A 13,646-nucleotide genomic window follows, 5' to 3' on the forward strand; every position below is an offset into this window, starting at 1 on the left:
TACAAAAGCGTATTTTAAAAATTAGAATAAACAAATAAGAAACTGTACAGACTTGGAATGTGTTGAAGAAAACCTCGTAAAAGTCTTGCTAAATAGTATATCCTCTCTCTTTTTCTTGCAGACAGGACAGGATGGGTCATCACAGAGACCTACACCCACCCGTATTCCTGTGTCAAAAGGTATGAAAGCAGGAAAGCCAGTAGTGGCAGCCCCAGGAGCAGGAAATGTGACAAAATTCGAGCCTCGTGCCGAGACTCAGTCTATGAAAATAGAACTGAAGAAATCTTCAGCCAACAGCTCTACCTCCCTGGGCGGGGGGAAGGGCTGAGGGCAGTGGCTAAGGGGGTATGTTGTGCAGGTTTTACTGCTATCATGGAAATCAACCCCCTGTCTGTTAATTGCTGGTGTTTGCATTTACTAATTAAGTCCTGAAATGGTCATTTAACAGAACAAACTAACAGGGGTATGTGTGTGTTTTGACTTTAACAATATAATTTTGTTTCTATGCTGGGCTAAAAAACTAGTAATGGAGGCTAGCTTCCAGAGAAAATGAATGCTTCCAGAGAAAATGAAATCAGACGGAGCAGCTTCACTTATACACTGATCTAGTTCAGGGGGTTTTGAACTTAGTGGTAGGGTGGGCCACTTCTGAAGAAGTTGTGTAATGGGACCACATTCCATCTCACTCATGAACTCATAGAACACTTTCCCTTCTTGTTCATGGTTATTTAACATTCTGGAAACAATTAAAAGAATTGTTGCCTAGAGAATTAATGATAGAAAAGCCACATATTTTTAGATCTCTCTTAATGACATCTCATAGCTGAGACAAAGAGGAAGAGCCAGGACCATGTGACCAACCATTTCTCTATGGATCAGAAGGGGTTTACTGATAATAATTTGGAAAACTCTGATATAATTTTTTTTTGTTGTGTGTTACAAGCACAGTTTGGGTCTGATCCAAAACTCTGGAACCCAAAACAATGACTTGCTTTGGTCTTGTCTATACTTATGGCTAGATCCACACTGCTGCAGTTCATGCAGCAGTGTGAATTTAGTAGGTTTGGTGAAGACCCACTAAGTCAGTGGCAGAGCACTGTCTCATAACCTCCAGTTCAGAGAGAAAAGTGAGATAAGTCAGCAGGAGAACATCTCCTGTGGACACCATGGTAAGTGGATTTAGCTATGTTGAATGCAGTTACAGTTTTCATGTAACTGAAGTAGCAAAACTTAGATTGTTTTACTGTGGTAGTGTGGACAAAGGATTTGTCTTCCTTACACTTTGGATCAGGCCCAATATGAGACAGCGTGCTGAAGTCTGACTAACTGCCAAGATTCTGTCTTAGAACAGTCCTTAAAACAGCCAGTGGGGTGCAAAGCAGTTGTTGAATAACTGTGCTCAGGTAGAGAGGGGACAAAAGACTTTACTCACAACTTAACTTGAATTGCAGTGTGTTCCCTGAAGTTTGATATGTGTCCATCTCAAATACAGACCCAGTTTACAGTGCTGTGGAGTACCACTTTGTGTTCTGTTTTGTTCTGGATATACTGAAGTATTTGCATTTTTTTTCCATTCTGTTTTTTAAGCATGTGTTAAGGAAATATTTCAGCATGGAAATGGGTGTTGATGCATATGATTGATGTCATTATTTCATTTGATAGCATCATAATTGTCATGGGAATTTCCCCAGGAAACTCCGTTTTCACACTAGTAAGATACAGTAAAGGAACTCGTGGTTGAGGCAATCTGCCGTGATACATTTTGGCCAGAAGGTGCATTTTAAAAATATATATAGTAATTCAACTATTTGAATGAGTTATTAATAGTCCCACAACTATTGGTGCCCTAGTGGAAGGAGAGAAGAGAACAGAAGATGACTGATGCAGCATCAAGAATACAAGTGTAACGCAAAGTGAATGGGAGGGAGAATGCCAAGTGAAATGCAAATGCAGTTAACAGGATGTACAGGATTAATGCAATAGACCAATGGGTTGGGAGATTAGTTTCTATTGGACACAAGAGGCTGAAAGAAGAATTTGTCAGTAGAGTGCAACATATATTTCGTAAAACCTGGCAATATTTATCCTGAATGCATTCTTTGGGCTGCTACCATATTACAGATTCAGATATTTCCATTAGAGAGGTTACCCCAGCCTAGCTCTTGAAGGCACTCTTTCATGCAGAATATATCCTTCTGATGAACATCACAAAAATATTGACCATGATTTTCATAAGTTCTCAAGCATCTTTCATTAATCTGCATCTCCAATAAACTTTGGAACTGTAGATGTTAGGACATCTGAAGGAAAAAAAAGTCTCATGACTTTTTCCATTATATAATCTATACCTAGATATAGATATCTGTCTGTCTATATAGAAAGATATAGATATCTATAAAGATATATCCCTAATAGCAGAAGCAAACTTGGGGCTGCTTCTTGGGAACTTTTTACTTACTTACCAGAAGTGCATCAATTCCTTCCAGCTAATGGTTATGCCCAATAAATGCCCCATACCTCAGTTTGTCAATCATGAGTTTGTATTATCTCTAAAGTGTCTTAGCGTTTTCAGCTGACATTTTAAACATAATAACATGAAGCTAAAAGCCCATTGTAACACAAATCTCCCACTCATTTCCAACCAGTAATTTTAAATGTTGCAAAGTAGGAGAGCCCCCTGGTAATGTGGCATGATAGCATGATGTAGCAATGAACTATAGGTGGCGTCAGCCTTCTTTGTCATAGCTGTTAAAAATAAACTAGCTCTTCCTAACTTTATAGCACATTTAGGATATTGTTCCATATATGGCTATTGTCATATATAAGCTGTCCTGTAGCACCTTGAAGACTAATAATTTTGTATTAGGCAGTGAGTTTTTGTGGGTTTCTGCTCCAGAATCTGAAGAAGTGGGTCTTACCCACAAAAGCTCATAAACTAATAAATAAAACTGTTAGTCTTTAAGGTGCTACAGGACTGCTTGGATTTTGGAGGGTTTTTTTGCTTAGTTTGTTTTGTGAAACTACAGACTAATATGGCTACCCCTCTGAGACTATTGTCATATATGACAGTAGCCTAAATATGCCTTTCTTTGAAAGCAATGTCTATTTTGGATGAGATTTGAAGAGACTACATTATCTGAAGAAGAAACCATCAGCTGGAACTGGATATGCAGTGCTTAAGCAGCACAACTAGAACTGAAGAGGCTAACTAGATGTACCACTTGTGGAATTATCAGGACCTGTGAGAAGGAATTCAGCGACCTCAGACTAAACAGAATCAACAAGTCAGACTAGTATTTTGAGGCTTCACTAGCAGATCTCCTGCCAAGATCAGGCCAGAGAAAATCTCTGATCCACAGCCAAGCCAGCTAAAGGTAAAGGAATCAGAACCTGGCAAAAGGGTACTTCTGAAACTAATCTGGAAAAAAACCCTGTGAACAAACACAAAATGACTTGTGACTATTAGTAGGAAAAGACCCTGAAAACATACTCATTTTGTTTAAATATTAGCAAGAAGAGAACAGGTCCCATTTTACAAGCTTCTCAAAAGGAAAGAAAGGAAGATAAAAGGCTGAAGTAAGCCAAAGGGTAATGTAGGCTGGGTCTACACTTATCCCCAGCTTCGAAGGGGGCATGTTAATCAGGTGATGGGAGATGACTAATGAAGTACTGCGGTGAATGTACAGCACTTCATTAGGCTAATTCTCCCCCACGGCAACTTTGAAGAGTCAAACTTAGAAATGCCAGCATGCAATGGGGGGCAGAGGTGGGGCATTGGAGGGGTGCTGGAGGGTTCCTGGGGGGAGGGTCATTGGGGCTTCCCGGCGAAGGCCACCCTGAGGACTGCCCTGACCCACACGCCATCCTGGTGTGTCTGATGGCATGGAGAATGGGCTGGCTGCTCATAGCTGGCCATGGCCTCAGTGGCCCACCCCTGCACAAATTGCTTGTGCTTATTTGCTACAATATTGTGGGGAATGCAGCACACCCCCCACCACTGTTGGCACATTCTGGAGGCTGACCTCCAGCCATGTAAGGAGACACCGAAAGTGCCCCTTCAAGTGGCAAAAAGCCCACACCACTGTGCCCCTGGCCATGTTCAGGTGCATGCTGAACTGCTTCTGGGGGGGATCAGTTTGTCCCATGTAGGGCCACGTGAGCCACAGGGGTAGGGGCTAGATGGCATCAGGCACAATGCAGAGAAGCATGGTGGTGTTCCCCGATGGAGAGCTCCCATGGGGGGACGTAGGTCCCCTCCTGTATCCTGCGGCCAAGCCAGGAGTTGTGGAAAATCTAGGCGTCATGAGCTCGCCTGGAGCAGCCCACGCAGACATCCATGAACCAGCCCTTGGCATCCATGAGGTCCTGGAGTACCACAGAGTGGTACCCCTTTCTATTGATCTATCTGCCCCTGCTGTGGTCTGGGGCCAGAGGGGGGTATGGATGCCATCCAGGGCCCCAGAACAGTTGAGGAACCTCAGGCCAGCAAATCCCCAAGGATGGCATCGAGGTCTCCGACTTGGATGACCCTCCACAGGAAGACGGCGTTGATTGCCCGGATGACTTGCATGGAGTGGAGGGCTTGCTCACTGTGAGTGTGTGTTGGGGTGCCCCAGAACCCCCATCCCTAGCCCCTGCCATCCATTGTCCCTCCCCACTGCCTCCCAACCCCCCTGCCCTGTCTCCTTCAGGGCCTCTGCCCCTAGTCCCCAACGGTCCCCCTTGTCTGGGAGTCCCCTTCATCCCCCACCGTGGAGGGTGTGTGACCCAATCATCACTTACCTCCAGGAGGATGGACCCAATGGTGGCCTTACTCACCCCAAACTGGTGGCCAACTAAGCCATGGCTGTCTGGAGTGGTCAGCTTCCATATGGCGATCACAAAACTTTTCTCCAGGAGAAGCGCAAGCCGCATCCACGTGTCCTGGTGCTGAAGGGCAGGGGCCAGCCAGTGGCATAGCTCCAGGAACATCTCCTTCCCGATCCGAAAGTTCCAAAACCGCTTTTTTGAAAGGATGGATTGGAAGATCGATCGGCTTTTGGGTATATGAGCACTCTTTCGAAACCCAGTCTTTCAAAAGATGCCTTCCAGAAGATTGCCTTTCACAAGCACGCTGTAGTGTAGACGCAGCCTCAGAGTGTCTTTTTTTCCGAAGATAACACTCTGGTTAGTGATTATAGTAAGTCCCTCAGCACCTTAAAAGCATTGTCTAGTGAAAGAAACATGACTTATATCTGTCTGTGAGAAAGGCCTCAGAACAATGAGTCAAATTACATAAAAAAGTGTTCCAGCATCTGTGTGTGGAGTTAAGGATGGAGTAGTCTCCATAACTGCATTTCCCCATTGAACTTTAATTTTAAATCTTGTCCTTAACACAAGTTTTCTGCTGAACTATATAAGGCTTGATACTGTCACCTTTACTCATGCTAAATAAAACCTGCTCTTGTGAGTAGTCTCATGACCCAATCTAAGTGCTGCTAAGTGTGAGAAAGCACTTGGTTTGTGATGACATACCTTCTCTAGTTTAGGGAAGCTCTTTCAGATCTTAAAATATTCCAAGCAAACAATAGCTTGAATTCTTCTGGCCACTTGAATCTTTTGCTGTTCGCTCTTTTCCTTTTGCCCCAGACTTAACTATGGATAAAAAGGAAATAACATCTTGACTTTTACAAATATGACTATATAATATGTATATGGCAGTGTTTAAACTTCAAACAGCTCACTTGGTGACTAGTATCATGCATATAATCTTTAGAACAGACAGGGGTCTGCAGAGGTTCCTGCCAGTTAGAGGCTACATACCAGATTATTACCTGAAACATGTTAAACATGTTTTCAGACTCTCTCAAGGTTAATCCAAATGCTAAAATGTGACTGGTCAGGATTTCAAGAGTACATCTTTAAGGAAGGAAGGCTACCATCCTACGAGGTTTCAAGTTTTGACACTGGCTACAATAGTAAGGATGATTTTCAGACCAATTATGTGTTCCTATCACGTCAGTTGCTGAAATCACTAGGGTTGGTTTGAAACCTGTAGTATGCTGGCAGTCATTTCTATGAGCTCATCTTCTAAACTTTGTTTTCATTTAGGGGAATGTTTTTCTCTCTTTTGTGTGTGAGTAATTCCCATTCTCTTAACTTCCACTGAGCTCTCCCAGAAAGAGCTCTTGATAAGATTTGTCATTAGAGATGTTGACTTCACTTTGAAATTATCATACTACTTGGTCTCTGCTCTTATCTGGCTCTTTGGAAAATGTCAAGGGGTTTAACTACTTTCAAATCTAGAGTTGTCAGTCGAAGGAAAAAAAACATGTAGGACAATGTGTGGATGCGGGGAGGGAGAGAGGGAGGGCGCTTCTTGCAAGCTACAAGTATGAGCAACTTTCCATATTAAAAGTTTTTCTAAACAAGAATTTTAAAGTTCAGAAATAGTCCTGTTGGTACATGATGTACTACCACTTTTGTCACTTGAGCTTACATTCTCCAGTACATCTTTTTGTGTTATTTAGTATTATCCATTCATGTAAATTGTACAAAGAAATGTAATTCAAACTTCAAATGTTAAAATGTCAATTGATATGTTTTTATTATCTGAATTGGTAAGGCTTTGTGTTAATTGTTCGTTATGGGCCAGATGCTTAAGACATTTGCCAGCAACTCATTGCAAATAAATATAATGACTGTTGATTTACTCTGATAGAATTTAAATTTGAATTTGGTCATCTATAAAAAGTATTTTTACCGTTATGCTATGTCTACACTCGAGAGTTTTGTCGACAAAACATGTGGAGCATCCACACTAAAAATGCATTCTGTCAACATATTTTCAACAGAACTTGGCACTTATGTTGATAGCATCTGCTTCTTCCCCATGAGACAGAATCCCTTTCTCTACAGAATCTGTCGACAAAAGCCATATGGACACTCGGTGGCGGGGGGGGGCCCTCTGTCGACAGACGGCTTCCAGGTCACCAGGCAGCCCTGTCTGCTTTGTTTCCAGGTGGCCATTCTGTTGAGAGAGCAGCCAGGCAGTCCAGCTGCTCTCTGTCGACAGAGCGGATCAACAGAGCAATCTGCTTTTGGGTGTGGCCGCATTTAACGTACATTTATAGCTCACTGAAGCTGTAAGAGTTATAGTCCCAGAAGCACTCTATGCATTGCCTACACCCTATGTCATTGTAATAGAATATATTCTATGAAAATTTTAGACAGGTACCTCTCTGTACTTCTATTTTAATAGCACAAATACTTAAATTACTTTTCTGCTACAAAGTCAAATGTTAGAAGGAGTGAAGTATAAGAGAAATTAATGAACATGTGAATAATGGCAATATCCACAATGTATGATTTCTTAATCCTCTCTAGCCTTTTTACCTCCTCTTGCATAGTTATTATGTTTCGTCTGTACAAGGAAGACTGATTTGGGAAACCTTATTATGGTTATGCTGATCAGTTATTAAAGGGATCTATACAAGAAAGGAGTAATTTTCTGCCTGCCAATTTTTTTTAAACAGTAAATTTTGTCTTCACACTCTTTCTGTAGATATGTAATTCATATATAGGATATTAAGAACAATTTTCTTCTTAAAAGGAGCTCATGTGACTCCTGCTGAAATTAATAGATGTGTTCATATGTCAGTGAAATGTGATCATCAGCAAATATGGCTTTTACCTGGCTTCATATTCTCCAGGAATTTGAAATTATAAAACTGCATGGGTACTGTATGTTAACATTTACTGTAATTTGATTATTTTACATTCATTATTCAAATCTGGGAGGAAATGTAGACATGTATGGATGAAAAAAATTATGAAAATGATATATTAAATGTAGGGAACAACACATTATTTGGAAATTGCATTATTTCATTTGTGATTCCACACTCCCCTAATTGTTGTTCTGGCCTTATTTTATCCATGAGTAAAATAATGAAAATATGCCATCTAGCGGTAAGGTTCTGGCATAAAGAATAAGTGAAAATATTTGAGCTTTTTTTTTTTTCCTCTTTTAAAATTTCAGTGTTATACAACTCCCACAATCAAATAGCCTACAAATATTTTTAAAAAGGTGAAGCACGGGCATATGTTAATAAAAGTGGTTGGGACACACTGAATATATTTTGCATACTTTGTAAATGGCTTTTGAAAATAAGGAGGGAAAAACAATCACTAGCTTTATAAAAACTTTAAACTACAGAAATAAACCAAATAAACTATGTGCTTTTGGAAGGCACATTATACCACATTTCAAATGTCTGACTACAATTTTATAAAAAGCACTATATAAATGCCAAGTGCTAATAACTGTATTAAAATTACCTGTATTTCCAATTATATAATGGCACATTTTGCTCTTTTCTCTTAGAAAGTGTCATCATTCATCAATTACGCATGAACTCTAGATGAGATACCTTATCCAATGTAGTCTGTGTGCACTTCCTCTCCACACCAGTTGGATGGATCACTGTTGAAGTCCTCTACCACTATCACCATGGTCTCCTGTGCTACTGATCACTTACGGAAGTATTTTAGAGCTTCCATTGGATTATTGTGATTATTTGTAGAGCTTTTTAAAGTAATGGCCCTGTTGATATTTTGAAAATATGTAGAGAGAGAAAAGCAGTCAAGGTGCCAACTGAATGTTATGCTTATTTTGCAAAACCTGAGGCACCTGCTTGATTTTTGTTTGGTGGTGTTTGCTATATAATTTATTTTTATAAAACATATTAATGTAACTTTCCCCAAACCTTCCACTTACTACTGTCCATGATACATTAATTTATAGAATACACTGTCAAAATTCTCTGTATTGACTGATATTTTTGTATTAAAGATAGCAAAGAAAGTTAAATTTTAATCTGAACAGTGCTTTTTATTTTTTTTTAAACTGAAGAAGTATGGAACACATTTTTCTGTCATTATAACCGTGAGACTGAATGCTCAAGGATTGTCAGATAGATTATGCTGTTAATGGAATTTTTCTCGCACCGTGCAGAAGGTCAACGTAAAACTGAGTGCTGACAAACCAAAGCCCTCGAGTACTACCTGATTTTAAAGATTCATTTTAAACATTGTAAACAAGCTTTCACTAAACTGTGATGATACTTATTATTTTACAATGTGCTTAATTCTGCCTATATTGAAAAATGTCAATTTTCACAATGCTGTAACAAATTTTCACAGGAATACCAATGTAAACAAGTATTTGGATTGTGATGCAAATGTGGTAAGGCTGACAATATTGAAGTTCAACTTGTTTGTTTTATTTTATAATAATTGCTACAGATAAAAAAAGCATTGTATGATTTTGGTAGTTGCCTTCTTTAGGCTAGTGTTTCATCACAGTAACTTAGTGCGCACTGCATGCATAATAAAACTGATCCTGACGTTGTCAAAAGTCTGAAGAAAGATTATCATCTGGCAAAATGTAATGGTAATATTGTTTCTAACTTTGTTTTCATTATACTATTTAATATCACAACAAAATCTCCTTATATAAAGATGGCCAAATAATCATATAACACGTTTCCATGTATACCCACTGCAAGATGAAGTTAAATTTCACATGAGTAGCCCTTTGATGGATGCATTCTCAAGAAACATAATGAAAATTTTGTGGCAGCTACATTTCAATTAAAAATGGGGCTTAAATGAATTTTATATGAATAGGATCTGTACATCCCTCATGCTATTTATTTTTTATAATAAATTAATTTTATTTTAAATTTTTCCCACATTTTCAGTTTCCAATGTGGTGCAGACTTTTGTATAATTAGTATATAATGGTACTCTAAAGTAGTTGGGGACACTGGGAGATTTGGCAGATGAATTCAGGATTACTGGGGCTTTTCACATTTGGGGAGGTAGTCTGACATTGTGGGATAAGTCTATTAACTGGTCCTTTTTGCTAAAATGCTCAGAAGTGAAATAGCTAACAACTTTAAATGCACTGTAAGTAAATGTTAACATCTCACTGAGCTTTTAAGCAGCAGACAACAGAGCAGCACTTGCAAAGCTAACATTTGATTTATAGTAATTTGGATCATCTTTTCAAAGGTTATTATACAATCACTGAAGCTGGATTATTTTTTTAAAGGAAAAAACTGTTCTGGAGCACAATTCTGTGCAGGGAAGGGGGAAAGGATTTGGCGGCAAATTTCACAGCTGCAGAATAGGAGTATGCTTGTCCAATGTCTATCTTATTGATAGCATTTTTAAAGATGATGTTAAATTCAGTTTTATGTGACGGATTGGTTCCACATCTTTTGAAATCCTTATTCTTTTGTATAAATGTTTTCTATAAAGTTCACTTTCACTCCGTGTGAAGTTGTATGATATGATAATCAGTATGGGAAATTTATAATGCTATCCTGAAATTACACAGAATATTTTAATTTCCCTACACAGAACTCAGGAATATTGACTTCCAGTGTAAAACAGGAATGACAGTGGTGAATCAGACCTACGTACATGTTATTGACTTCTAGAAAGTTACATCAACACAAAATGGGAATTACAGTGGTGAACCAAGCCTACTGCCTTAAAAATACTACTTGTAAATGAATAAAAATATGGCTAAGAACTAGTTTGCCCTTATCTGCAATGAACCTGATCGCAATTTTAAAAGTATAGCAACACTACTGAAAAATTTTCCTCTGTTTTAATTGTATTTTTAACTTTCAGCTGTGTAAATCTTTTATCTTGGTTTAAAAATTAGTAAAACTCATTCCATTTCAGGTGAGATGTTGATTTTTTCCTCCCTCTGTATTCTAAAACAAACAAAAAAATCTCATTTATGGTATGTACAAAGAAACATGTATTTTTTGTTTTTAGGAACAGAGCCACACTCGTTTCAGTGTATCCAAATCAGTTTTTTTAAATATCTGGATGAACTGTTTTACTCATCTAAGAGGCAGATTGAGAGTAGTGGCCATAATAGGGGCAGATTGAGAGTAGTGGCCATAATAAAACTCTATACAGACAGGTAACACAGGTTGTTTTCTATACAGAATGGAATTATAAAGTGATAACATCTCTTAGGGCTTATCTAAACTAAGTGGAAGATCGAGCGGGTCAGGGTCAGTCTTCCATCATTCAATGTTGTGCATCTGATGAAAATGTGGCAAAATCAATATCTCTGGGGACAGTAGTCAACTCCTGTTCTCCATGCTATCGTGTGGAGTAAGGGAAGTCAACGTGAGAGTATGAAGCATACTTTATACTTTAAAGTCTTCACTAAAAAAATGAGTAGATTCCAATAGGTTGATTCTAGCTATGCAAATACCATAGATAGAATTGCATATCTGAAATTGACTTATCTCCCTAGTATAGATTTAGCCTTAAGCTCATTTTTCTGCACAGGTATCTGGGATGAGTAACAGGAGTGAACTTGGGAAGGACACCCAGCTTCCCAGTCATCCTCCTCTTTTCCACAGATTAAGCAGTATTCTTGCCTCCCACTGGATTTTAATACCTCTGCTTGAGACTTTCCCTTTCCATCATGGGTTTCTGACTGCTGATATTGGTCAGCAAATCCAGCAAGAATTTCCACATTTTTGACAGTCTCATCCCACAAACACTGCTTTACATCATTAACCATGTGCAGGAACTATACACGTTCAAAAATGAGATCACAAACTTTGTAATCTCTCTCCCCCTCTGAGCAGCCTTTGGGGCTTCCCTCTGGGCTTCTAGTTCTTTGTCTTTTCAAGTTGTTTCAGCTCCAGGGCTTTCTCGTGTGCTTCTAATGCTTTGTCTTTTTCCACCTTTTTCAATTCCAGGGTGCTCTCATGAGCTTCTCTCAATTTCCAAGGTTCTCTTTTATCTGGCAGCCGGAGTTTCTATCTCCAGACTCTTTTAATTCCAAGTGTCTTATGTTCTGTCTCCTTCTCTGCTTCTAGGGCCCTGTCAAGTGCCAGTTTCTTTGGACCTCACTCACTCATTTTGCTGGTTTTCCTGCCTTTATCTCCCTTGCCCAAAATAAGCAAACAGGAAAAAAATACAAAAGAAACAAAAAAATGAGCCAGTGACCAGTTTGTCTGTTCTCCAGCCACAGCACATAAAATGCACTTAAAATCACTGCTTGCATCCAGAGCAGCTAGCTGTGCGTATCATTGCTCCACCACTGTGGTGGCGTAGTGTCACAGAAGACCCCTGGGTATGTTCTTACGATGGCACTGACACCTACCTCATTACTCTCTGGAGCCCCCCATCACCTTGTCCTCCTGAGCCAGATCCGTTGGTCTCTCCCAAACAAGGCACAGAGTTGAGGTTACTGCCTTGTAGCAGAGCAATACACTCATTTACTTCAGCTCTGCGAGAATGCAACTCTAGGGCACAGCAGCCAAGAAACAAGCTCCCAAAATGGATAAAAACACCAAATAAATCTATGTGCAAAAGTTTTGCACCGAAAGGGCTCATCAGGTAAGCCACCGCTATCAATGAAAAGGAGATATGCAGAGTGGTCCTGCCCCTCCCCCGCCCCCAGAACAATTACTCACACTGGACTTGATCATAAACAAAACAGTAGGATTTAAGTGCTTATAAGTGAAAGACAGACAGAGCGAAGTTAAGTTGCTTAGACAGACCTTTTCATAAGGCAGGAAACTTTTTTTCTATAACACCCCCTACATCCCATGGAAAAAAACTGGCTTCAGCTACCAGGTGGTATAGGCATGTCTTTCTGGCATAAACCATCTTCTAGATTTACAAGAAAAACAGGGCTGTTTACTACTCCTATTACTTAACCCTTGTACTCCATGTGGAGCTCAGGTCATCTGGTTATAAGTTAAATTGATCACCCAGTCATTAGAGTTGGGGAAGGAGAAACAGCTGTCAGTAGTACATTTAAAACTATAAAATTTCATATTTCTGACTTCACACAGAATGATATATACCAAAATAGCATATACAGATCCAACAAATTGTAACATTAAAATTGGTAAATTACATGAGGTATTTTTTGTCCAAAACATCTCCAAGGTATGCATCTTTATAGACACAGAACAAAACAGCAGTCCTTTAGCACTTTAAAGACTAACAAACTAATTCATTAAGGCTGGGTCTACACATGCCCCTTCCTTTCTAAAGGGGCACGTTAATGAGCGGGTTCAAAAGATGCAGATAGGAAGAAGTGCTTTCAAAGACAGGGGCGGGGGTGTCCTTTCAGAAGGTCTTGTCTGCATGGGCGGTGCACAATTTGAAAAGCCGCACTTTTGTATCGCTGCAGCTGCCATTATGCTAATGAGGTGTTGCATATCCATTGAAGTGCCTCATTAGCATATTTCGAACCCGCTCATTAACATGCCCCTTTCAAAAGGAAGGGGCACATGTAGACACAGGGTAAGCGACGAGGAGCAACAGTGCTCCAGGACTGCTTTTTTGTTTTGTGAAGATACAGACTAACACCACTACCTCTGTGTGGATATTTATAGTCATAAGCCAATTTTCATAAAGCATGGCAGACATCACAATGCTACTGTGTAGGAAGGCAGAGAAGCCTTGCTAGCCTGTTTTGCCTCACTATCCCAAGACTGAGCCAGCAGAGCATGGAGTGGTTGCTGAGGTACTCCCCCCAACACAGATCCCAGATAGTTCAGCCATTTCCCATGCTGAATTTCACAATAAGTGTTTGAAAAAACTTGCTG

At 39.7% G+C, this 13,646-nt stretch overlaps 1 protein-coding gene across 3 annotated transcripts in view; it reads left to right on the forward strand.

The window, feature by feature from the left end:
• Positions 1-9,305, forward strand: part of FILIP1 (filamin A interacting protein 1) — a 153,573-nt gene extending 144,268 nt beyond the window's left edge. For 2 of the 3 annotated variants that reach the window (XM_074991003.1, XM_074991005.1), the window contains one exon: positions 122-3,741. In XM_074991003.1, coding sequence (XP_074847104.1) covers positions 122-328 — 207 coding nt within the window. In that variant the 3' untranslated portion in view covers positions 329-3,741. Of the gene's footprint in view, positions 1-121; positions 3,742-8,365 lie in introns of those variants that run through there. The other variant, XM_074991004.1, reaches the window with a different exon arrangement.
• Positions 9,306-13,646: the final 4,341 nt, after the last annotated feature.

Source organism: Carettochelys insculpta, chromosome 3, assembly GCF_033958435.1.
Source record: "Carettochelys insculpta isolate YL-2023 chromosome 3, ASM3395843v1, whole genome shotgun sequence".
Lineage (NCBI taxonomy): Eukaryota > Metazoa > Chordata > Testudines > Carettochelyidae > Carettochelys > Carettochelys insculpta.